This window comes from Zeus faber (genome assembly GCF_960531495.2).
Source record: "Zeus faber genome assembly, chromosome: 2".
NCBI lineage: Eukaryota > Metazoa > Chordata > Actinopteri > Zeiformes > Zeidae > Zeus > Zeus faber.
In genome coordinates this window covers 24,587,143-24,613,018 of record NC_137189.1, presented here as the reverse complement: position 1 = coordinate 24,613,018, position 25,876 = coordinate 24,587,143, and the positions used below count along the sequence as shown (strand labels likewise).

The window sequence follows — 25,876 nt, the reverse complement described above, 5'->3', positions numbered from 1 at the left end:
AGACGCGTTCCACACGCGCACACTAGAAATGTAATTAGCGACCTCTTCACAACACAAAGAGCTTCTTTGTCTTTTTTGGCCCTGACCCTAACCTAACCTGAATACATATCCCAAATGCAAACCTTATGTACTCCTGGAAACTTCAAGCACCCTAACCCTAACCTCAGACCAGAATTAACCAATCAATCATTCCTAAAGGTAGAAGGAGATACTATGTTGATACTCTAGTGATACTACAGAGATCCTATGTTGATACTATAGAGATACTACAGAGATACCACTAGCACACAGCAATCTGCACGTGAAGCTCCAACCGTTGCTGTTTTCCTTCCAACTCCAGAGGTGAACATCGGTCCGGGACGCCGCCATGGTGGAACCCGGCACCAGGACCTCTGTGGCCGGCCAGAGGCTGGGGGCCCCCGACAGCTTTGGGGTGTCCACCCTGGAGCCCGGCTTGCGCCCACCCACCCAGCCCCCGGGACGCCAGATCCCCATCAGAGTCCAGATGCTGGACGACTCCCAGGAGGTCTTCTCCATAACGGTGAGTAGAACCGACTAAACTAGTCTGCTCCTCCTCTTGAGATTGGACTTCCAGGTGTAGTTGTATATATCCCTATAAATATAATATAAATATACTATGCTATATAAATATTTACCTGTGGTAAACCGGGAGAGCAGCAGCTCAGAGGAGATGGTGTGAGAAGTCATCGGTGGATAAATAAACACCTGGTGGAGGTTGGCTTACATTGCCATCTTGTTTTCTGGCTACGCAGTTTTCACAGATGTCAAGAGGAAAAGGTCTGGGGTATGTTGTTGGGCTGGTTTCCATGGAAACACGTGGAATAGATTTTCAACTGAAGTTGGTGAAGCGGCTTTTGAAGAGGTTCATATTTCTTTCACCTCAAAATAGAAGCTCGGGCCTTCTGAGACTTTTTATTTTCCTTAGATTTGCAGAAGGTCGAGGAGAGCCAGAACCTTTGAAAGTTTTTATTATTATTACGATAAAACCTGGGTCAGGTTGGGGCTGGGGCGGCTCCTTTCTTGCCTCCTTTCTATAATTACACGATTTGTTCCTTTTTTTTTGCTCTTCCGTTCTTTATCCTTTGTTGTGAGATTTTAGAAAGCAGCCACACAAAAGGTAAAAGGAAAAAAAACACCTAATCAAGCGATTGTTTTAACCAAACCTTCACGCTGCCCCCCGGTGAGTCCTGGTGCTCAGTCCTGGGCCGTGGTGCGCTGTGTGGGGCGTGTGCTGCTGGCAGAGCCCGGTACACTGTCTGGATGAATCTAAACTGTCTGTATGATGGTTTCTTAAACCTTGTTTTTAGGTTTAGGCGCATAAAGCTGAACCTGCATCTGCTCAGCTGGCAGATTAAAAAAAAAAAATAGAGCGCACAGAGTGCCGCACGGACAAAGCTCATTCATATTCATAAAGAGCATGTATGTGGACGTCAGAGTTTCCATTAAAAAAAAATTGGTGCCGGTCAACGTTTCCTGGAAGATTTCAATTTCCCGGACAAATGGGAAAGATTCCAGTCAAATATTATCTATGTTTATTGAGCTTAAAAACAACAGATAAGCAGGCAATGTAGGTAGATGTACAATATTTTTTATTCCATATTTAAAATAAAATAAGTGCTGTCAGTCAAGCCATTTTAAAAATGAATACAATTTACGAATATTACTCCTTGAAATCAAATAATTTCCATTCGTGAACAATAAGTAATGAGTGCAACATTTCACTTAAATAACATTTTGATCAAATCAAAAATAAAATAAATATGACAAGTAGGTCTCAATAAATAAAGTTTGTGGAGTTGTCCATCTTCGTCGGGATGTCCCATTGACATATTTTACACGATGAATATTTACCGTCGGCTTTGGGTCGGAACTAAAATACCCCAAAAAAAGAAATCATCTTTGTGTTTCTCCTCAGAGTTCTCGACGCTGCGGCTGTCTCCACTCCATTTCTACTGTGTGTGTCTACTGTGTTTACAGGCACAACCTGTCCATGAGGGAGGGGCGGGACTTAGTTCTATATCAACAAATGTGATTGGTCAGAGGTGACGCTTTCAGATCAGCTTTAGATCGTCCAAACTGATTGGCTTGATTGATTTTTCGGGGGCAAAAACTGCAATTACTAGATTACGGAAATGCCGGTGGATGTATGCACACAGCATTTTTATAAATCTAAATTTCTGCTGAAACACTGCATATTTTTTTTCCATTCTAATTTTTCAGATTTGAACTTCATTTTTTTCTTTTACAATCCCAATAGTCTTCAAATATCTAACTGTGTGTGTGTGTGTGTGTGTGTGTGTGTGTGTGTGTGTGTGTGTGTGTGTGTGTGTGTGTGTGTGTGTGTGTGATAGTTAGAGAGAGATGGACAGCTGAGGCTCTCGTCATGGTGGTTCAATAATCAATAATCATATAAAAATATGAATATGTTGCGTTGCATGTCGCTTTCGGTGGTGCTCCTCAATTTCGTGCTGGTGCTCCTAAAATCTTCAGTAATCTTCAGTAGGGAGCACCAGTGCTACTAATAGAAAAAGTTAATCTGGAGCCCTGTATTGCTAAAATATTTTTATCAGCTGTCCATCAATACAAATAACATCGCTACCTACATGGATTAACACCAGTCATTTTATATTTAAAAAAGTAAAATGAAAATAAATAAATGAGACTCAGGGCCACCTGTTACAGACTTGGACTACCAGAGGCCCCTTGAGATAGTTTTTGAAAAAATAAAATAAAATAAAAAAATAAAATTAATAAAAAATAAATAAAAGAAAAAAAGAAGAGAAACGGAGCTAGGTCTATTATATCATTATAGTCATCCCTGCCAGGGTTTTAGCCCTATAATTACATTTTTTACATTCCTTACTTAACCCCAAGTAAGTCGAAAACATATTCTGTGTTTGTGTTCGCTTGCAGCTCCAAAGCAACGTGTGAATCGTGCCCATTTCATTTAAGTCCCAGACTATTGTTGATCAAGTTGATGAAATGTCTCTCAGGAATATGCAGTGTTTAGTCCATTTGAATGGAACCGTGTTGTTGGGAACCTCCAACAATGAGTGATTTCCTTCCATATAGACACCATGATGCAGGATTCTTTGGACTTTTTGGTATTTGTATTTATTTGAGGACAGTTAGTAGACGCTCCAAAACTGTCACTATCTGATCTATCCTGGAATTGTTTTTAAAAAGACAGACAAAAACATAGATACACACAGATGAGTGATTTAGAAAATATTAAATAAATATATTTTTAATAAAATACTGTATTAATTTAAGATTAATTAAATAAACGTGTGCGTAGTGTGCCATAAAGGACACCGGACAGAGTTCCAGTGCTTTTTATTCACACACAATGTATGAACACATTTTGAACACAGTGTTTTCACAAAACCAGATGTTTCCATTTATTTATTTAATATTGATTTTCGAAAAATGTTGCCCCTTAAAATCGATATTGGTGACAGAAAATCCATATGAATTTGGCATCATAATTATGTTCAACATCACCAAGATGGCTTAGTTTGACTGGGTACCATAGTATGGAATAACATCACATCACACTTTTGCTTTCTCTGAAACACATGCTGTCCTCTAACCTTTTTTCTGTTGGAATCCCTGCAGTGAAATCTGATCCTTATGGATTCACTGAAGGCTTTCCTTTAATCTAGATGGTTTTTTTGTCTGGTCTCAGGAGACAGGAAATGGAAGGAGGCTGACTTCCTATTCAGGGGCAATGCGCCACGCCCCAAAGGATCCGATATCACAGGACACTGATAACATTCTGCCACTTTGTGCTCAACTTGGGCTGGTTCCACTTTTTGGTCTGATCTCATTGCCCTGTTGGTTGTTTCTCGAACAAACCTCCATGAACCTGTCCCACATCCCAGCATACACAGGATGTTCAAAGTAGAACTTATGTGGACGGTGTCTCTTTGATCCAGCAGAACTTATGTGGGTGGAGTCTCGTTTTGTGTCTTTGAGTCTCCAGTACACTGCTGTCTCCAAAATTCCAAGATACTGTATCTGTGGTGGAGTGATTTACGGCCGACACCACAGCCGACACCATGGCCGACGCCACGACCGACGCCACGACCGACGCCACGACCGACGCCACGACCGACGCCACGACCGACACAACGGCTGAAGCCACGACTGACATCACAATCGACACCATGACCAACACAACGACTGAAACCAAGACTGACATAATGACCAACACCACGACCAACACAAGGGCCGATGCCACGGCCGACGCCACGGCCAACACAATGGCCGACACAACGACCGACACCACGGCCGACACCACGACCGACACCACGGCCGACACCACGACCAACACCACGACTGACACCATGGCCGATGCCACAACCGACACAATGACCGACACCACGACAGACACAATGACCTACACAACGGCTGATTACACAATCTACACCACAATCGACACAACGACCAACGACACGATCGACACCACAACCGACACCACGACCGACACAATGACTGAAACCATGACCAACACCACGACCGACACCACGACCGACACCACGACAGACACCACGACAGACACATCGACCGACACAATGACTGACTCCACGACCGACACCACGACCAACACAATGACTGACACCATGACCAACACAACGACCGACACCACGACCGACACAAGGGCCGATGCCACAACCGACACAACGACTGCCACCGCGACCGGCACAATCACCAACACAAGGACCGAAACCACGACGGACGCCACGATGGATGCCACGACCGACATCACAACCGACACCACGACAGACACCACTCTTGAATCAGTGTGCTACATTCTGTTTTTCTGGCTGCTTCCCGTTTGCGAACTCCTTTGTGGTAAATTAGTTTGAACCATTGATCGAACCAAACAAAATGAACCAAAAAGTGTATTCAACCTGAAAGATAAGGTTAGATAAGGTAAGATAATGTGATATAAGTTTAGATAAGGTAAAATATTGTTACATAAGATAAGATATTGTTGGATAACGTTAGATCAGATATTGTTAGATAAGGTTAGAGCTAGGAAGCTAGGCTGGGGTAAGATAAGTACAAACAGCCAAAGAGAAGAGCTGTGTGTGTGAAGAAAGGTGTGGAAACCTAATAATTAGGAGAGAGAGAGAAAAGAGCAGAGCTCTCTTTTTTTTTTGCCAGACTTCGCATTTCAGCCACATTCCTCTGAGAGAGGAAGCTGAGAGGGAGGAGGGGAGGAGGGGAGGGGAGGGGAGAGGGAGGAGGAGGAGGAGCACACCAGTTTCCCGGAGTGGCTGGTTAGATTCCCCACAGCGCCTGGCAGCTCTTCATTCAACTGACCTGTGTGTGTGTGTGTGTGTGTGTGTGTGTGTGTGTGTGTGTGTGTGTGTGTGTGTGTGTGTGTCTTGAGGTTAAGCCGTTTAATCTGAATGGAGCAACATGATTGGGCAGTTTCCAGCCTCCCTCTCCTCAGCTGTCCATCCTGCAGCTTTCTCTTTCCTTTTCTATTCTATCCTTCCATTCTGTCTTTCTTTTCTATCCTTCTACTGTAGCCCACAACTGTGTTGCCATGGTTTTGAGTGGGGTGCTATATACCGTGCTATATTGTATATCGTATTATATATCTTACTATATATGGAACTATGTATCGTACTATATATGGAACTGTATATCGTACTATATATGAAAGGGTATTGTTGATCGTACCATATGAGGAACTATATATTGTACTATATTTATGGTGCTATATATTGTATTACAGTATATATCGTACCATATATTGAACTATCGTACTATACATCGATCAGCCACAACATTAAAATTACTGACAGGTGAAGTGAATAACATTGCTCATCTCGTTCCAATGGCACCTGACAAGGGATGGGATATATCAGGCAGCAAGTGAACAGTCAGTCCTTGAAGTTGATGTGTTGGAAGCAGGAACAATAGGCAAGCGTAAGGATCTCAGTGACTTTGGCAAGGGCCAAATTGTGATGGCTAGACGACTGGGTCAGTGCATCTCCTAAACAGCAGGTCTTGTGGGCTGTTCTTGGTATGCAGTGGTTAATATCTACCAATAGGGGTCGAAGGAAGGACAACCTATGAACCGGTGACAGTGTCATGGGTGCCCAAGGCTCATTCATGCGTGTGGGAAGCGAAGTCCAGCCCGTCTTGTCCGATCCCACAGAAGAGCTACTGTAGCACAAATTGCAGAAAAACGTTAATGCTGCTATGATAGAAAGGTGTCAGAACACACAGTGTATGGGGATGCGTAGCCACAGACCGGTCAGAGTGTCCATGCTGGCCCCTGTTCACCGCCAAAAGCTCCTACAATGGGCATGTGAGCATAAGAACCATGGAGCAATGGAAGAAGGTGGCCTGGTCTGATGAATCACGTCTTCTTCTACATCATGTGGATGGCCGGGGTTAGGGTCTGTCCGATCAAGCATCTGTGGGATGTGCTGGAGTAACAAGCCCGATCCATGGGGCCCCACCAGACAACTTACAGGACTTAAAGGATCTGCTGCTAACGTCTTGGTGCCAGATACCACAGGACACCTTCAGGGGTCTTGTGGAGTCCATGTTCAGACAGCTTACAGCTGTTTTGGCGGCACGAGGCGGGGCTACACAATATTAGTGATTATTAGTGGTGGTTTTAATGTTGTGGCTGATCGGTGTATATTGTACTATATATGGTACTATATATGAAACTATTGTACAATATATATGGAACTATATATAGTGCTACATGTCATAATATATATGGACCTATATATCATGCTATATATTGTGCTGTACTGTATACTATATATGGAAATATATATTGTACTATACACTGTATATGGCACTATATATCATACTATATATCGTAATTATCGCTGACCATGTGTTTGTATGAACTTCTCAAAGGAAAGCCTGGAATTAATGAGGTGATTTTTTTACCCCTGATTTGTGATTGAGGGAAGGAAGAAACAAACAGAGCGTTTTCTTCTTCTTCTGGCCAGCGAGCCATGGAGGCCCAAGAGCTGTTGTCTGTGGACAAAGCCACTTCATGCCATTTCCTGTTTGGAAATGTAAGCATGAATATCCAACTTTTTGGAGGGAGTATTTGGCTTAGTAAACTAGTAGAACTTCCTACATGAACAGTCAAGGAAGTCACCAGTAACTACAACTTTGAGAACCTGTTGGCTCCATCCTCCTCCATCCCTCTGGACCCTGCTGATTGGCTTGGTCCTCAGTGTTTTGTTTTCTAGTACCTCCGGCAATAGGTCCTCTTTGACCTTTGACTCCTGTGATAAAAACGATGCTGTGACTTTAAAGGAACGTCAGGATGTTTACGTGTTAAACACTTAGCATTCCAGCTCTGAGCTCTAATTACCTTAATTACCTGTAATTACCCGAGACTCCAGTCAGTTCTTTTTGTTTTCTGGAGCAGGAAGTGCTACATCAGCGCCTCGTTGTGTCAGATTGTAGATGCAGCTTCCCAACAGATATTATATCAATAAATAAAAATAATAATAAATAAATCAGTAATTTACATCCTACAGTTGTTCTCTTCCTCTTCCTCAGGAAGGAGTCGGTAACAGCCCTGTGCAGGGCAAACTTTGGCAACCGTGCATCAGTTGTTGGTTGCCAAGTCTGACAAAATTCCTCTGTGGAAATTTCTAAACAGTGCTGGGTGACACCGGGGCAACCAGACCATGAGATGGTGGGCAATGGCCCAAATCTGGTTACCCAGGGTAACTCGGCAACAGTTACTGTCGGGCCCTGAATGTAGAGACCGAATATGAGAGATAAGCCACTCATACAGATGATAATTGATCAAGCGATTGATCAATTCATTGATCAATCAAGCTCCCAACTTGGCGGCCGGAATGCCACATATTAGATAATGCTAATGCTAATGGTTCAGACTGCTTTAATCAGGACATTGGCATGTACGTGCACGTACCCCTTAAACTGAGGCCCATTGATGGAACCAATGAATGGAGGGATTGTGAACCCAGCATACTTAGCATTAGCATCGTTAGCATTCATCATCCCCACCCCCCACCCCCCGTGTGACTTCCTATCTCTACCCCCCTCCATGGAGAAGGACAACTGGGCTTCCTGCTGTGTGTGTGTGTGTGTGTGTGTGTGTGTGTGTGTGTGTGTGTGTGTGTGTGTGTGTGTGTGTGTGTGTGTGTGTGTGTGTGTGTGGTTGTGGTGGTGCATTTGTGGTTGAAGGTGTAAACTACTTCCACTAAAATTAGGCGATTGACACCTTGGTGCGTCATTCGACATCAGGAACATATCGGAAAAGAAGCGTGCCATGGTTCCAGTGTGATTGGGGAAAAAACAGTAGAGCAGACAGCAACTTAAACAAACGCAGACATAAATCTGTTAAACTGGGAAAATAAGTATTTTGAGCCATTTAAAAGAATCGGATCGTCCATGAACGACCCAACGCCACAGAAGAAGCACTAAGGTACGCATGCAGTATCTATGCTGCCGGTGTGCCAGTCCAGGCCTTCGGCAGCGGGGACCAGGAACCGGCTCAGGGCGATGCTGGCGTGGCTTGGAGCCCGACGGGGAGCGTGGGGGTTCTCCGCTATGGTCCCCACGGTGCAATCCCCACACAAGAAACATTTCATGGCCACCCCATACGGGAAAAAAGTCAATAATGTCCAATTTTGATTTTGGATTATAAATAGCATATGAAATGATTGAAGATACATGGATATTCCTGTCTATTTATGCGCTAATATCCGGAACTTCATTTTTCCTTTCCCACCGGTGACAAATGCCAGATGTAAGCGGGTGTTACTGGGTTTTTGGTGCAGTGGGAAAGGGGTATAATATTGTGTAGTGCCCCCTCGTGCCGCAAATCAGCTTAAATCTCTGAAAGTGTCCTGTGGTCTCTGACACCAAGACGTTAGCAGCAGATCCTTTAAGTCCTGTAAGTTGGGAGGTGGGGCCTCCATGGATCGGGCTTGTGGTTCCAGCACATCCCACAGATGCTCGATCGGATTGAAATCTGTGGAATTTGGAGGCCAAGTCAACACCTTGAGCTCTTTGTTGAGACTCTGTTCCAGCTCCTTGTGCATCCAGGGAGAGCCCCAGGACAGTGCTGTCTAGGAGCCCAGGGAGCTGAGGAAGCCACCATGCTCAAAACGTAAACATAAATAAGGAGAACAAGCTATTATGTACATTCTGGCATCCAGGGAAGACACATTTGCGGGACGAAGGGATCATAGTTAGAAAGCAAACTTGTGTAGGCTATAGTAACTCGATGCGACTGAGCAAGAGAACCACTGACGAACCATTGACTTATAAAGTGTTAGGGGAGGGGCCATACCGAGTAGGAACGCGTTATGTCCCGCGTCCCTGATTAAGCCCCGCCAAAAAAATTAGGACCACGAAAACAGTTTAGCAGTCTAATTCCACAATTCAGTACTACACAGTTCACTCTTTTTTACATGTAAGCAATTGTATAATGTGTTTAGAAATAAATCTCAGATTTGACTTTACAGGGCCTTTAAGCCTGGTCCAGCTCACCTCCAGGTGGCATGGTGCATCCCTGAAATATCAGCTCTATGTGTTCATAGTGGTGAGCCCGACTGTCCACTTCTCAAGGAGTAACTACTGAGTAACTCCTGTGTTGCACCACCGCTCTCTTAGGGAGCTCCTGAAATAACAAGTATCTAATGACTAGTACCTACTGAGTAGTAAGTACAGAGTACTAAGGACTGAGTAGTAAGTACCAGTGCTTGAAGTGGGCCGGTACTCACTGGTATGTAGTACCGGCACTTCTACATTTTACTCTTTGGGGTACTGGGACCTTTCTTGCGTACCAGCCCTCAAAAGCTGCGGGTGTCTGTTCTGCCCTCTCAAGTGGACAAATCAAGTGGAAATATTGTAAAATATATCCGATTTTATTGTGTTGGAGCGCATTTTTGCTTTGAATTATTAGAAAGCACAAGCTGCAAGCTCCTCGAGTTGCGAGCTCCATCAACTGTGAATAAGGGGAGCACCATATTTTCTCCGCTGCACATCCCTGTTCCCTGTTTCTTGAAACAAAACAAATAAAAACAGTGTGTTTTTATTGGAGATTTATTTGTTTTCTTCCGTGAAGGAAACAACAAAAGACCTGTGTGTCCTGTGCCGTGTCACACATGGCAACTGTCTCCCGGCAATAGCACAGTACAATGCTCCGGACTAGTCCTCCATCTAACGGGTTAGATCTCTCGCCGGCCAGGTATTACAACTGTACAGGATTCTAAAGATTGCTTGGACTCGGTAGTGAATAGACTCGCCCAGCTGCCAACTGTCTCCTTCCTGAAGCCTCCCCTGTTTCAGCCCTGAATTATACCCCCTCAGTAACCCTACAAACTAAAGGATAGAACTCAAAAGGCCACTCCAGTTAACGACAGCTCTATTCTAATGAGTGCAAGGTGTTGTGGTGGTGGCTGGGTGTTCATTTAACGACAAGTATACTTTTGTCCTAAGGAGATGTTTCTAATTGGGGACTAGGCTAACCATTTAGATCCTATAATGCATTCTTCCTAACTTTTTAAATCATAAAAAATTATAAAAACATACCCTAATGCTTTCTCTACCCTATTCTAATTTGGCCTACTTTCAATTTGGGAGCCAGCCGAAGGATCTGATCAGGAACCTCCAGGAACCTCCGCTGACTTTACCAGCGGTGATGGTAGTAGCGATGTCCTCCAGTACAGCCCACCTCCCAGTACAAGGAGCCCAGGCCTCACTACAGTCGAACAACCACTGCTCGCTGGGGGGATTCAGGTGTCCGAATAATCCAGAGAAGGGTTGGCGTGACAAAGTCCCAGAGTCCCAAGTTGCTTCTTGGTCTAGCGTTGTAATCTTCTTTCGGTTCTTGTCGTGTCTTCTCCGGAGCAAAGAATCCCAATGTATTCTGCTTGTCTTCTCCTTTTATAACTTCTGCCAACATCTCTCTTTTACGACCACATGATCGGTGATTCATGCTTCTTTGGAAAGCAGCTGCCTTGCTGACGTTACTTGCTGATGCCATCTTTTCTGTGCATCTGTAAAGATACCGTTTTTTTCCACGACTCCGCCCCCCATGTTTTCTGAGACGTTTTAGGTTTTCTTCTAAAATAGCCATTCCAGGTCAGCCCACATAAAGCCCCAGATTACATGTAAAATTATATTTTACCATAAATACATTAACTCGTTTTTCAGACTTCTCCAGAGTTCATATACATTTTTCTTTATCTTACAATTCTCTTTCCCTAATTCTTACACATCATTATTACATTAACATTACAACATTTATTTCTCAAATTAAACCATTTGCTTAACATGGGTACATCATTACAGTCCGGTAATTATCTTTAAATATTACTTGTAGAAATAAAGTAATCCATTAACAATTTGTTATCTCATTTGTTACATCATTGTTAGTACTCATTTCTTTATTGTTAAAGATTATTGTTATTATTTTAATACATCATTTATTGATTCATTTCATTTATCCTCTTCTTCTACCTCCCCAAGTATGGGCAAGTCCATCAGCTGATCCGGTAGTTCCCACTCCAGAACCCTGGCCATTTCCTCCCGCAGTTCTTCACATAGGCCTGCGAGGCCTTCGCTGCTTGCCTCCTCCATCTACTTTACTTGGAAAATGTCATCTAAACCTTTCATCCATCCTGGTGTGTTTCTCTTCACTGTGTCTGGTTCTCGTGTCAACGTCGGAGGTAGCCGATCTAGTTCTCCTCCGCTGGTCCCAGCGGATGCTTTCTTCTTTTTCCCCCTTTCTTCCCTTGTCTGTGCCCTGGTCTTAGGCTTATCTTATCCCTTTCTTCTTGGCCTAATCCACACCTGTGCTGGGTGTTGATTCTGGTGCGCCGTCTTTCACAGGAACTAGCTCCTTCTCTATACTGCAGCCCTGTCTCGGGTCTCTCCAGAGACGACGCCTCCATGTTTTGCTCCTTAGCCCTTTTGGTTGTACCATATCCTCCTTCCTTAGTGGTCGTTTATCCCTCGGGGTCCAAGGTATATAAGGTGGCATAGAAGCCCATACTCCGGCTGTTGCCGACACAACTTAACTACCCTCAATATGTGAACATGGGGAGTACTGGCACATATTTATTTCCACTTCAAGCACTGGTAAGTACTGAATAGTAACCAATGAGTATCTCCTGTGTTGCAGCACCGCTCTCCTGGGAAGCTGCTCTTCGACCTGGTGTGTTCTCATCTCAACCTGGTGGAAGGAGATTACTTTGGACTGGAGTTCCAGGACCAGCGCAGGATGACTGTACGACACTTATCTTACCTTACCTTATCTTACCTTATCTAACTTTTTATCCTACCTTACCATATATAACCATTTCTCACCGTACCTTATCTTACCTTACCCAACCTTATCTTACTTTACCTTGTATAACCTTACCTTATCCAACCTTATGTCTTACCTTACCTTATCTAACCTTATCTAAAAATAACCTTATCTTGCCTTATCTAACCATGTCTCACCTTATCTTACCTTATCCTACCATATCTTACCTTACTTTACGTTATCTTACCACATCGTACCTTATCTAACCTTACCTTATCTAACCATGTCCTACCTTAGCTTTCTTTTAAATAAAAATAATCGAACGTTATCTTACCTTATCATACTTATCCTTTTTTTTGTAATCTTCCTTTGTGTTATCATTCCTTGTCTTATGTTACCTGTCTTATCCTATATTAACTTATAGTGTCTTATCTTTCCTTGTCTAACATTACCTTTTATCTTCTTATCTTGACTTTTCTTATGTGGATAGCATGGCTGATAGCATGGATTCATTTGTCTGATATTGGTCATGTTTTTATGAAGATTTATAAAAAAACCAATAATAATGTGATCGTGAAATTAAAAAATGAAGGATTTCCACTTTGCTGATATTATAGAGATCAGAACTATGTGATAATAATTAGTAACGTGATGATATTTGGCTCATGTATGACAGGTCTGGTTGGATCTGCTCAAGCCCACTCTGAAGCAGATCACAAGTAAGTCCATATGAAATCTTCATTTAATCACCATAGAAAACCGAAAGATTATATAATTACAGACTAATCAACATCTTATCTTGTCTTCTCTTATATTGTCTGATCTTATTTTGTCCTATATATACTATGAGACTATACTATGAGACTACTGTATATCCTATTTGACTATACTATAAGACTATATACTAGGTAAGATAAGACAAAAAATCTTATCTTATCCATTCTCATGTTGAATTCAGGGTGTTGATATGATTCAGTTCCATATTGTGGCTTATTCTCTTCATTCTGGAGTGAAAGGAAATATTTCTTTATTTTTACTTCTCCTCTATCCTCCTCAGTCATTCCCTCTATCACCCCCCTCTCTTCATTTAACTCTCTCTCGCTCTCCACTCAGGGCCGAAGAACACCATCCTTCGCTTTGTGGTGAAGTTCTTCCCTCCCGACCACACGCAGCTGATGGAAGAACTCACTCGGTAGGCTTCTCTCTCTCTCTCTCTCTCTCTCTCTCTCTCTCTCTCTCTCTCTGTTCTTCTCCGTTCTTCTCTCCCTCTGCTCTTCTCTCCATTATTCTCTCCCTCCTTTTCTCTCCCTGTTCTTCTCTCTATCTGTTCTTCTCTCTCTTTCTGCTTTTCTCACTTTCTGTTTTTGACTGAGTTTTCCTGTGTTTGTGTAAAAGGAGCCTCTCCCAGTTTTACACTTGTCTGTTGTTAAAAGATATTTCAGCCTCTTTACGGTTTTGTTCTTGTTGTGGTTTTGTCCTCTTCCACTTACTGGATCCAGAGCTGAATCAAAGTGTGACTGTTGCTCTGAAGCTGTTTCCATATGACAGAAAACTCCGCCCGCTGGAAATTCAAGACCAAAATATCGGTTCTGTGCCATTCCTCCTGACCACGGTCCTGGTCCAAGTGACCCAGGACCAGTATCCGCTCCAACAAAGTAACATGTGACCTGGTGACATGGACCAAACACCCCGGTCTAAGAGGTCAATGCACCAGGAAGTGGTCCCGAAAGCGCCTGCCCACATGGAATCCGTAACATTGCTTGAACAAAAATATCCGGCAAAGGCAGTAGGTAGTCATTCCCACATTGGCCTTTAGTTCTGTATGGAGTCTGTTCCCACATTAGATGACTTTTACGGATACGGTACGTAATGGGTTAGGGTTAGTACGTTACGTCTAGTGTTGATGCGATTGTTTGGACGATCCGTCTGCAATTTTTTTATTTTTATTTTTTCTGGCTCTCAGAGACCCTCCACTGACAAAACCGGGACATGGGGACAGAGCCCCCGTCCCCGGACGCAATAACCCTAACCCAAAGTTATGAAACCAGTTTGCTCATTTTCAACCTGTCCTCCACTCCCTGCCTCCGGAGAAGGAATGTTCTCCACCTGTTCTACCTCACCCTGTCTGCTCGCTCCCTCTCCAGCTCCGTGCTCCGGTGCAGCCGGCGGGCAAGCGGAGCGCTTGTGCCCGATGTCCCCGCACCGCACCTAACCTAACTAACTAACCTAACTGTAAAAGATACGTTTAGCAACTGAGTGGCATTTTTAAGAGTTAAAATAATAAAAAATTTAAGAAACATTAGGTGTTTTTGCACCGCAGAAACCTTTTCGTAGTTCTAAGAACTTTTTGTGCTTAGAACTCCCCTTTTTTGTGTTCGCACTGCAGGAACTAGGAACGATCGTACTTTTGAGAACTCCGTTTTGAGGGAATTGTTTAGCTCCCACTTCAGAGCAGGGACTAACCGGCCCAAGAGGAACCTCCAGTGACAAAAGTGCACGGTCCCTCGCTGGTCCCTCGGACTGAGGACATTCCGCCCGGTCGAGTCGCATCGCGAGTGCGGACCAGCCCACGTACACACAGCAGTAATAAAAAAATAACCAATAAAAATTACAAACATTAAAAAAAAAAAAATTTAATGGTAGATGTATTTATTTAATTTACCTTCCCGATGTTCAATTAATGAATTAACGTCTGTAATCCCCATGTGGTGTCCTGATGTGGGCCCATGCCTTTCAAAAGTCGGAGTAAACTTTTAAATTAGGCCTTGTAGATGTAATATGAGTGAAGATTCAGCAGCTGGATTGCCCATTTCTCACCTCAAATTTGTTCAGAAACAGATTTTAGTGGATTGATAAGGTGAATTAAGTGAACGTTACGGAGTGAATACAACACGGAACTCATGCTGAAACACCAGTGCGGTGCGAATACAGCCAGAAAAAAAGCCCTTGAAGGTATATCGTTTTCGTATATCTTTCCCGAATGTTAGCTTTTTACAAAATAATTTGTACAAAATAAATATTCATAAAAACCCACTATTTGTTCTTTATTTGGATTCTTCCATTTCCACACACTTTCATTCACAGCCGTACTGTTATTTTCCTAGAAATTATACTAGATCTAGAGTGGGGAAATCTACGAAACAACTTTTACGGAACATCAACATGATGCCGATAAGGAACATTGCCAGTGATTTACAGCTTTCAGTGCAAGTGGGAAAGGGACTTGAGAATCATCTTGCCATTATTAAACAGGTAGTAGCAGCTCAGCCTACCTGGTTAGGCTCTGACGAGCAAGGTTAAGTTTTGACTAACCTGGTTAAGTTCTGACTAGCCTGGTTAAACTCTGACTAGCCGGGTTAAGGGGGCTGGTTAAGCTCTGATTAGCCCGCCCACAAGGTGCCTTGTTTCAGGCTCTCTTACTTCAACCTGCAACCGTCCACTGTCCAGCCCACGGCATCCTGCCCGCTCCTGGTCCTTTGTCTCTTTGGGAGGCTTCCTCTCATCCTCCCCCTCAGCCGAAGTCCATCAGGGGGGGGGCGAGCTGTCTCCCAGGGCTTCACAAAAACAATTTTTCCAAGGGGAGGAGGTAGAGGCTACCTCCCATTCAATTTCTGATGAAACCCACTGTGGTCCCTCTGTTTGGACCTGGAACCAGCAGGGATGGACCTGGGTTTGCACCCAGAGCCAGCATGGATGGGACCTGGGTCTTTGACCTGGAACCAACAGGAATAATCTACAGAGACAATGTGCTGTCATCCTGCAGCCATCTTGCCCAGGCCTCACAGAAGGGAAAGGGTGTGGTTGCCTCCTGACTTTGTTGGTGTCAGTCATCCAGATGTACAGCACCACCTAGTGGTCAGAAGGAAGGATATGGGACCAGAGGTTCTATGTGTGTGTGATTGAATGATTTTCAACTGTTTTCTAGACTATATTGCCTCACATCTCACCCCTCTCCCCCGTCTCCCCTCTCCAGGTATCTCTTTGCTCTGCAGATCAAACAGGACTTGTCGTGTGGTCGTTTGATCTGTAATGACTCCAGCACCGCCTTGATGGTGTCACACATCATCCAATGTAACACACAAACACGTACACACACACACACACACACACATGCACACACACACACACATATACACACATGCAGTAGTCCTATCCAGCTTCCTTCTCTTCACTTTCTTCCTATCTCCCCCCCCCCCACCTCCTCCCTCACTCCTCTCTCCATCCTTTTTCTCCCTCCTCCAGCGGAGATCGGAGACTTTGATGAGACTCAGAGTTGGCATCATCTGCTGCACAACAAATATCTTCCAGACCAGGATGCTCTGCGGGACAAGATCACCGACTGCCACCGCAAGCACAGGTTAGTTCCCTACTGACCCTCTATACCTCCTGACCCGCTAGCTCTATTGACCTTCTATTGGTACTTACCCTCTATCCCTCCTGACCCTCTATCCTTACTGACCTTCTATCCTTACTGACCCCCTATCAGTACTGACCTTCTATCCCTACTGACCCCGTATCGGTACTGACCCTCTAGCCCTAATGACCCTCTATTGCTGTCTCATCATTAGGGTCCTACCAAATTCCCAGCCATGAAAATCGCATCATGGGCCGTGAAATCTGCCTCCTACCATGTAATTGACATTTTGTGTGCCGCAGAGCCCAGTAATGCCAACTTTACGGTTTTTGTATTTGTAAAACTACAGTTATGACAACAAACAGTGACAGCATACTTCTATGTCAGTGGAAAATCGAAACATTCAAAGTAGCTTGGGCATGTACTGTTGGTGTTTTTTCTTGGGGTGACGGCGCAGTTTACATGGCTTCGGGGCTTCGTTTGATAAAATCTCGGAACCAAACACGCACAGCGGTAATGGTTCGTCTTCTGTGCCTGTCCAAAAAAATCCCAATGATAAATATTCAGCGTTATACTTTCTCCGAACCTTTCTTTTTTGTTTGACAGGTGGGACTGTCCCGCCTGTCCGATGTCCCGCCGGGACTTCACTTGTGATTGATGTACCAATGGTTTCTTTCCCTTTCAGTGTGCGTGATGCTCACCAACCATCCATTTTGATTATCACCTCAAATTCAAAAATGTACAGGTGCACGTCGATCATGGTCCGGCTTGGACGTAGTACGCCCTACCACAAGTTCCTATCTATCAGTGATGATGCATTTTTGAAGGTTTTAAAGAAAAAATACCATGAAATTATTATTTTTTTTTTTACATTTCATTTCTTTTGTAATTAATCTTTTTTTTTTTTTTTTTTTTTTTTTTTAATAAAATGTGTTTTGCCCATGATATGGTGGGCCCACTTGCAATACCCATAGGGTAGGGGATTTGGTGGCCCATAGGTTGGGAATCGCTGGTCTACGTGATGCCTATGTGACAGTTGTTGGCTATCATTTCCATAGATAAGACCTGTGGTGTTGTCCACATACAAATCTTGCGTTTTTGGGCAAATATATATGAAATTATTTTAATGCTGTAGTGAGTGCAGGTTAAGTTCGTCTCTCTAAGTCTTTTAACAATGGTGCTGTTGGATGTTTGTTTTTTGTTTTTTTGGCAAGGTTGGATGTAAACATAAAAAACTGGGTGATGAAATGTCACTGCACGTGATGAGAATGGTTCAACCTGACTGTGTGTTTTGTCGTGAGAAAATGTCGTGTTTTTCTTTTAAAATCTGTGAAATCTGGTATTTTTGAGAATCTAGGTCAGTGAAATTGAGCAAAATTTACCATGAATTTGGTAGGGCCCTACTCATGATTGATCCCTATATTGACCGTCTTTCCGGCAGCGGCCAGACACCGGCTGAGTCGGACTTCCAGCTTCTGGAGATTGCTCGGCGGTTGGAGATGTACGGTGTCCGGCTCCACCCGGCCAAGGACCGCGAGGGAACCAAGCTGAGCCTGGCGGTCGGCCACACAGGGGTGCTGGTTTTCCAGGTACAGCTGCAGGAAGCTCCTTCCCCAATTATCCAATTGAATTGGTAGAAGGAAGCTCCCCTCTCTTCTATCTTCTAGAAGTTCTGTCTCTTGGTTCTTTTTGGAGCTTCTGAATGTTCCATCCATCTGCTGTGGGTGAGGGTGAACCTTTGGTTCCTTTGAATTTTCCATTTTAATATATTAGGACATTCTTTTCTTGCTTTGGTGCTCCAACTATTACATAAAGGCAGAAAACTAAACTAAGGCGAGGTCACAGAGAGCGGTTTAGTCCTGTTTTGAAGTTTATTGTATATGGTTAGTGTAGCACAGTGAGCATAGCCTGGGATAGTGAAGGACGTTCTAGTCGCTGAGCAGAGACCTGGAATCTGCCGTTTGAACATTTTTCATGAACAATAGATGATGAATCACCGTTTCATTTGTCTCCTTATCAAGGCGGTTTAATGCAAATAAAAACGTTAAAACGCTTTGTTAAAAGTTTTAAAAAGCTCTTTAAAGCATCTTCAATTTAATGTAGTCTGTAATTGAATGTAGTTAATGTAAATACTGTGATATGCAGAGATGATAGTTAACTTTTTATATATCTACATTTATTTTATGTCTTACAGTTTATAGCTCAGCAACATTCACTGACAAAGCACCAGGAGTCCTTTAGTCTATTCCAAAAGTCCAGGGAGAAACAGGCACTGACTAATGTAACTTCTGTCTGATGAGGCACCAGTTCCTGAAATATGGTTGAAAATCTCAGTTGGAGCCTGAAGGAGGAGGGTGTGGTTGAACATCCTCAGTAGGAGCATTAAGGAGGAGGAGCTGGTTGAACATCTAATTTGGAGGCTGTGGTTGAACATCTCAGTAGGAGCATGAAGGAGAAGGCTGTGGTGGAACATCTCAATTGGAGGGTGTGGTTGAACATTTCAGTAGGAGGATGAAGGAGGATGGTGTGGTTGAACATCTCAGTTGGAGGGTGTGGTTGAACACCTCAGTAGGAGCATGAAGGAGGAGGATGTGGTTGAACATCTTCATTGGAGGGTGTGGTTGAACATCTCAGTAGGAGCATGAAGGGCGGATCCGGTTGAACATCTCAATACGAGCATGAAGGAGGAGGATGTGGTTGAACATCTCAATAGGAGCATGAAGGAGGAGGATGTGGTTGAACATCTCAGTAGGAGCATGAAGGAGGAGGGTGTGGTCAACATCTCAGTTGGAGCATTAAGGAGGAGGATGTGGTTGAACATCTAATTTGGAGGCTGTGGTTGAACATCTCAGTAGGTGCATGAATGAGGAGGGTGTTGTTGAACATCTCAGTTGGAGGGTGTGGTTGAACACCTCAGTAGGAGCATTAAGGAGGAGGATGTGGTTGTGTTTGAACATCTCAGTAGGAGCATGAAGGAGGAAGCTGTGGTTGAGAATCTCAGATGGAGATTGTGGTTGAACACCTCAGTCGAGGCATTGAGGAGGAGGATGTGGTTGAACATCTCAGTTGGAGGGTGTGGTTGAACATCTCAGTAGGAGCAGGAAAGAGGAGGCTGTGGTAGAACATCTCAGTTGGAGCATGAAGGATGGGGGTGTGGTTGAACATCTCAGTTGGAGGATGTGGTTGAACATCTGCTGGTCTTCCAGGGCTGCACCAGGATCAACGCCTTCAACTGGTCCAGGATCCGCAAACTGAGCTTCAAACGCAGGAAGTTCCTCATCAAACTGAGAGCAGATCCCACGGTAACAGCTCTTTATCTTGTCACTCATTCCTGCTTTTTTACTGTCTTCTCTAACTTCTCCCATTGTTTTACATTTATTTTCTTCTTCCCTTTGTTTTTTGAATGTAATTTGTGCTGTTATCTATCGCTCCATCCACTCATCCCTCAATCTCTCCCTCCACACATCCTTCCATCCACCCATCCCTACATCCATCTCTCCCTCCATCCCGCTCTCATCCATCACCCCACCCACCCATCCATCCAACCTTTCCTCCCTCCGTCTCCCATCACTCCATCCATCCACCCATCCTTCCGTTCATCTACCCATCCATCTCTCCATCCCTCTTTCCACCCTCCCCTCCCATCCTGCATCCATCCAACCTTCCCTTCCTCCATCCCTCCTCCCGTCTCTTCTCCGTGCTCCTCCAGCAGAGCAGCCACCATGACACTCTAGAGTTCTCCATGGCCAGCAGGGACTGCTGTAAGATCTTCTGGAAGATCTGCGTGGAGTACCACGCCTTCTTCCGGCTCTTTGAGGAGCCCAAGCCCAAGCCCAGGCCAGTGCTGTTCACTCGGGGCTCCTCCTTCAGGTTCAGGTGGGAGTTACCCAAGTACAGGACCAATACAAACCAAGAAAAATTAGACGCATTTATTAATAAAATATTGATACTGTGCTTTATACTATAAAATACCTCTTCCTGTTTTGTGTTGATCTGATTCCAAAAAAGCAGTGAACTCAGCAAAAAAATATAAAAAATTAACCTGTTATTGTAACTAAAACGGTCATTATTTGTATAAAACTAATGCAATGTTTAATTTTGTTTTATTATTCTTGTATTCTTGTCCCTCACTGAGGTTTGTTCTTTGTTTCCTTTTTTGTTTCCTCTTTGTTTACTTTGTTTCCTCATTGTTTCCCCTGTTTTGTTTGTTTCCCATTTGTTTCCTCTTTGTTTACTTTGTTTCCTCTTTGTTGCAGCGGTCGAACCCAGAAGCAGATCATTGATTATGTGAAAGACTCAGAGTTGAAGAAAGTTTCCTTCGAAAGGTGAAGCTTTTATTTTTATTTTTTTATTTGATCTGAACCAAGATGATATCTCTACAGGTTGATTTGATCCGTTTTGATATTTTTTGATGCCTTTTGAATACTTTTTGTATCGTTAAAATGACTAAAGGAAGCATATACTTGGCTTATGATAGTTTTCCAAAAGTACTGATTTCTAGAAAGTTGTTGTATATGAAGGAAGACACTGTCTCCAACTGATCGAGTCCCAGCTTTCTGATCGGTTTCCAATATGCTGATGGATTCCAATCCTTGGGTGTTTTAGGAAGCACAGTAAGGTCCTGCTTGGTTCCACGCCCCACTTGTCCTCCTTGCCCTCTTCCGTCCCAAAAGAGGTAAAACTTCCATGATGTTTGTTTTAACATGCTGAATTTATCGGGAGGAGTGGTCAAATCCAGTTAACCTGCCTCTCTTTCCTGGTATTCAGAGCGCCACGTCTGTACCTCTGGCGGATCGGATGGAGGATCCGCTCCCCGCTGTCTCCGCCCCGGAAGGACAGAACCACCAGGGGTCTGGCCCGGCAGCAGACCAGCAGCTCCTGAACCCAGGTCCAGCCTGCAGGGCTAACAAAGGCAGCAGCTCGTCCATTCCTTACATAGACTGCAGTGACGTAGACAGTGAACTGGACGTGACTAAGACCAGGTGCATTATGGGTCATGAGGACGAGCTCTCGGCGTGCAGGCGTGGCAGCAGCGGCAGCAGGGTTTTGGGTAACGGTGTTGCTAGTGGTCTGTTTGGGGCTGCAAATGGGTTCTACCACACCAACCCCCAGGGGTTGATGCAGCAGCAGCAGCAAGGCATGATGGGTAACAGGAACATGTTTGAGGGATCTAATCCGGGGTCAAGCAAAAAGTTTAGCTTGAGCCCCGATGTGAAGGAAGAAGATCTTCTGTCCGGCAGGGGCTTGTTCCAATGCCGCCTCCCGTTCCACAGCACACTCCTGGATGACGTCCTCCAGGCCAAGCAGGGTGTGGTGGACATCCGTCCCCTGGGAACCGGGACGCGAAGCCAGTGCTCGAGCCCTGTGGTCAGCAGTTTCCACCATCGGACAAATTCACTGAGTCACGCCGAAATGATGGCGAATGATTCTGGCCAGCCACGCTCTAACACGCGGTGGGACGACGGCGGCCATTATTTTAGCAAACGCCCGGGCTGGGTCGCAGTGGAGACACCGCCCACCCCGCCCCTTACCCACATGGTGCCGCCCAACCCTTATGGCAGCTACTCGCCCATCCCCAAAGTGATAAACAACAACAGTATGCGGAACCGTTCCGATACCGACCCCTTTATCCTGAGCCAGCTGGCGTCCACGCCCCGGCACCAGGACCCGCTTCGCTCGGGGCTGCGGGCCACCTCCACCCCGACCCCATCCTCCGCCCCCATGGAGCGGAGGGCGATGGTAAACAATGGAAACCACACCGGGGGGAACCTCATGGTTCCGGGACAAGCGCAATCCAACACAGTGCAACGACTGTACGGGCGGCGCAGGAAGGTTGGCCACGCCCCCGCTTTTAGCAACAACAACAGCAACCTGAACCGGCCAGTCCAGATGATCGACGGCTCCACAAGCAGCGGCACCGACACCAGCGACACAGAGTCGGACACTGGCAGCAGCGCCTACAGCCAGCCGCTGATGTACGGGAACCCCGCCGCCGTCAGTGCCCTCAACCCACTGCCCCGAAGCCAGTTCTCCCTGGGCAGCCTCCAGCTGGAGGAGGGGGAGGATGCGGGGGAGGAAGAGGAGGGCAGCTACCGCTTTCACGAAGAAGATGGGGCGGGGCGCGTGTTCAGCTGCTGAACCTAGGAACTTGTGCAGAAAGAAATCTCGATCGACATGTAGGTTTTGTATTTTGGGCTTTCTTCTTTTGGAGTTGAAAAGAAACTTGATGGTTTCATTCATTCAGACTTTACTAGTATAGAATTGTCAATCACGTTTCATGAAGAACTAGTTGTATTAACCACCACCAGGGTTCTACCGGTTCTACTTTCTAGGGGAACTAACGTCCCAGAGGCTCTTCAGTGTTTTCACATTCCTTTTTGGGAACAATCTGAACGTTTGGTTGACGAAAAAGCCTTCATTTCAAAGTGCCATAACCAATATAACCAACTATATATACTGAACATATACTGTGTGTGTGTGTGTGTGTGTGTGTGTGTGTGTGTGTGTGTGTGTGTGTGTGTGTGTGTGTGTGTGTGTGTGTGTGTGTGTGTGTGTGTGTGTGTGTGTGTATACAGTATAGTGTATAAACAGTGTAGCGCTAGATTTAGATGAGTTTATGGAAGAGGAATACCTTACTTTGACATTTTAGAATCTGTGTTTTTGATACAATTTTGGAACCTGGTGAGGAAAAGTAACTTAACAGTGACTCCTAAAATGGAATCGTCAGATTTGTTGGCGATTTTGGGCTGTTTCTCTCATACAATGCCGATGCTGGAATCTCAAGGTGGCGACACCAGAGAAACGCTTTTGTTCTTCATATGACTGAGAAAGCTGCTGATCTTTGTAACGTTTTGTATGATTGGATTTGTACCTTAGATAGAGTTGAAATCTTAATTTCTAATCTTTATATTTCCTAAATAGAATGTTTCCAGTTCGAAGGAAAGGAACTGGTACTAAAGCAGCATTTTGCTGATATTCCCTTTAATTGAACCTTTAGAGAGACTTGTGCTTCTAGTTGTTTGCTTAGTGGATGAAATTATTTGAATATATGTTAATGGGGGACGAGGCCACGTCCACTGTCCTTTACCACTGTCACTTCGGCCTCGTTTGGTTGTGTTTGTGTCGTTTGGTTTTATTTGAACCGTCAAACAGTTTGGGATGACAATAGTAGTTGAATTAGAGGAAACTGAAGAAAAAGGCCCTTACCTTATCTCACCTTACCTTAGCTTATCTAACCATATCTTACCTTATCATAGCTTACCTTACCTTACCTTATCTGACCATATCTTACCTTACCTTACCTTACCTTATCTCACCTTACCTTACCTTATCTGACCATATCTTACCTTACCTTACCTTACCTTATCTCACCTTACCTTATCTAACCATATCTTACCTTACCTTACCTTATCTCACCTTACCTTATCTAACCATATCTTACCTTACCTTATCTCACCTTACCTTACATTATCTCACCTTGCCTTACATGTCTATTTTCATCCCTGACCTGTGCTGCTGTGGCATCGTGCGCTTCACATTGTTGTTCTGAGCTTTACTCTTATGGGTTCACTGTGGTTTCCTGGTTGCCTCCACCTGGTTGCCTGGTTGCCTCCAACTCCAGCTTCACCCGCGACCTCTGCTGCTTCTGCTTGACCCCGGCATGCAACCGCACAGTCAGGGAGAGAGAGAGAGAGAGAGAGAGAGAGAGGGAGAGAGAGGGAGAGAGAGAGAGAGAGAGAGAGAGAGGGAGAGAGAGGGAGAACCCCTAATTGAACTTCTTTCTTTTTCTTTCATTCAACTCCCCTTTTTATTTCTCTGTTGCTCAAAGCGAAAATCATTAAATCAGCAGATTCCACTTGTTAAAATTAAATATTTCAGAGATTTCCTGCACTGCCACTGTTTATTTTCCGAAAATGTAAGAAGAATCACTTCTTACCTGGCACTGGTCTTATTTTGTTCTTAATTTACTCTTTCTATTTCTTCTTCAAACCGCTTCACTCTGTGACTTCAAATGAAAGAAATTTCAATCTTTCATATTTAAACTGTTTTCGTTTTTTTTGTTGTTTTTTTTCATATTTCAACGTCTTCATGTGTCACCTCGTGTCTCCACTCCAGCAGAGTAAAGTCAAGTTAACTGAATGAAGTGAAATTAAGTTAAAGTTAAGTCGAGTTAAGTTAAGTGATGCTGGATGTGGTGTGAGGATTAAATAGAAAAGTAGTGTCGCATTTGGTTTGCGACGTTTCGAAACCGTGCGTGGATGTTGGAGCAGAGTCGATCATGCGTTTATTGATTGAAGGAAGTTAACTGGATGATGATTGATTGGATGATAAATCACTGTGGTTGACTCGATGATAAATCACTGTGATTGATTGGATGATAAATCACTGTGATTTATTCCTTAAAACCTTTAAAAAAACACTTTTCAACTTTTTACTGTACAGTGTTTTGTATGTTTTGTTCTTTTCTCCACTACTTCCACTTTGAATGCTTTGCCTCTCACTCTAATACACCTTAATAAAGTCTTATCTTTTATTACCTCATCTTACCATTTTTTTCCTTATCTTTTTCTTATTTCATTCTCACACTGTAACTGACACGAGTGTCAATAAAAACACAAACTGATCCGAGGAAAGAACTCCGAAAGTTTCTGTAGAATAGACACACACACACACACACACACACACACACACACTGTCATACTCACACACACACACTTCATGCGGGTGTAGCGATACATCAAGGGATGAAATTTGACGATGCCAAAACGTGACGATGCATCGTGGAGCTGACAAATGTACAAAATCGAATTTACATGAAACCATAGATATAAAAACTGAAACTATAGATATTTAGAAACTGAAACCATAGATCTAGAGTTACAGAAACTAAAGCTATCGATATGGAAACTGAAACTATGGATATAAAAACTGAAACCTTAGATATAGAAACTGAAACTATAGAAATAGAAACAAAAAACATAGAAACCATAGATGTATCGTATCGTACATGTATAATATCAAATCGTATTTCTCACCGTGTATCGCATCGTAACATGTTTCATATCCTATCACGTATCGGATCATTTATCGTATCATGTGTTGTATCAAACCGTACAGTATATCATCCGGGACTGTGTATCATATCGTATCACGTATCGTGCATCGAATCGTGTATTGTATTGTATCGTAACGTAACGTAACGTAATGTA

The 25,876-nt window shown here is 44.0% G+C and overlaps 1 protein-coding gene across 2 annotated transcripts in view; it reads left to right on the top strand.

The window, feature by feature from the left end:
- Positions 1-25,876, top strand: part of LOC307227474 (FERM, ARHGEF and pleckstrin domain-containing protein 1-like) — a 45,788-nt gene that overhangs the window by 4,903 nt on the left and 15,009 nt on the right. Inside the window, exons 2-13 of one of the 2 annotated variants that reach the window (XM_079996813.1) lie at positions 341-541; positions 12,188-12,292; positions 12,990-13,032; positions 13,427-13,505; positions 16,287-16,384; positions 16,556-16,670; positions 18,109-18,256; positions 19,874-19,969; positions 20,380-20,543; positions 20,924-20,992; positions 21,273-21,342; positions 21,435-21,555. In XM_079996813.1, the coding sequence (XP_079852939.1) occupies positions 368-541; positions 12,188-12,292; positions 12,990-13,032; positions 13,427-13,505; positions 16,287-16,384; positions 16,556-16,670; positions 18,109-18,256; positions 19,874-19,969; positions 20,380-20,543; positions 20,924-20,992; positions 21,273-21,342; positions 21,435-21,555 (1,282 nt within the window). In that variant the 5' untranslated portion in view covers positions 341-367. Of the gene's footprint in view, positions 1-340; positions 542-12,187; positions 12,293-12,989; positions 13,033-13,426; positions 13,506-16,286; positions 16,385-16,555; positions 16,671-18,108; positions 18,257-19,873; positions 19,970-20,376; positions 20,544-20,923; positions 20,993-21,272; positions 21,343-21,434; positions 21,556-25,876 lie in introns of both variants that reach the window. The other variant, XM_079996812.1, reaches the window with a different exon arrangement.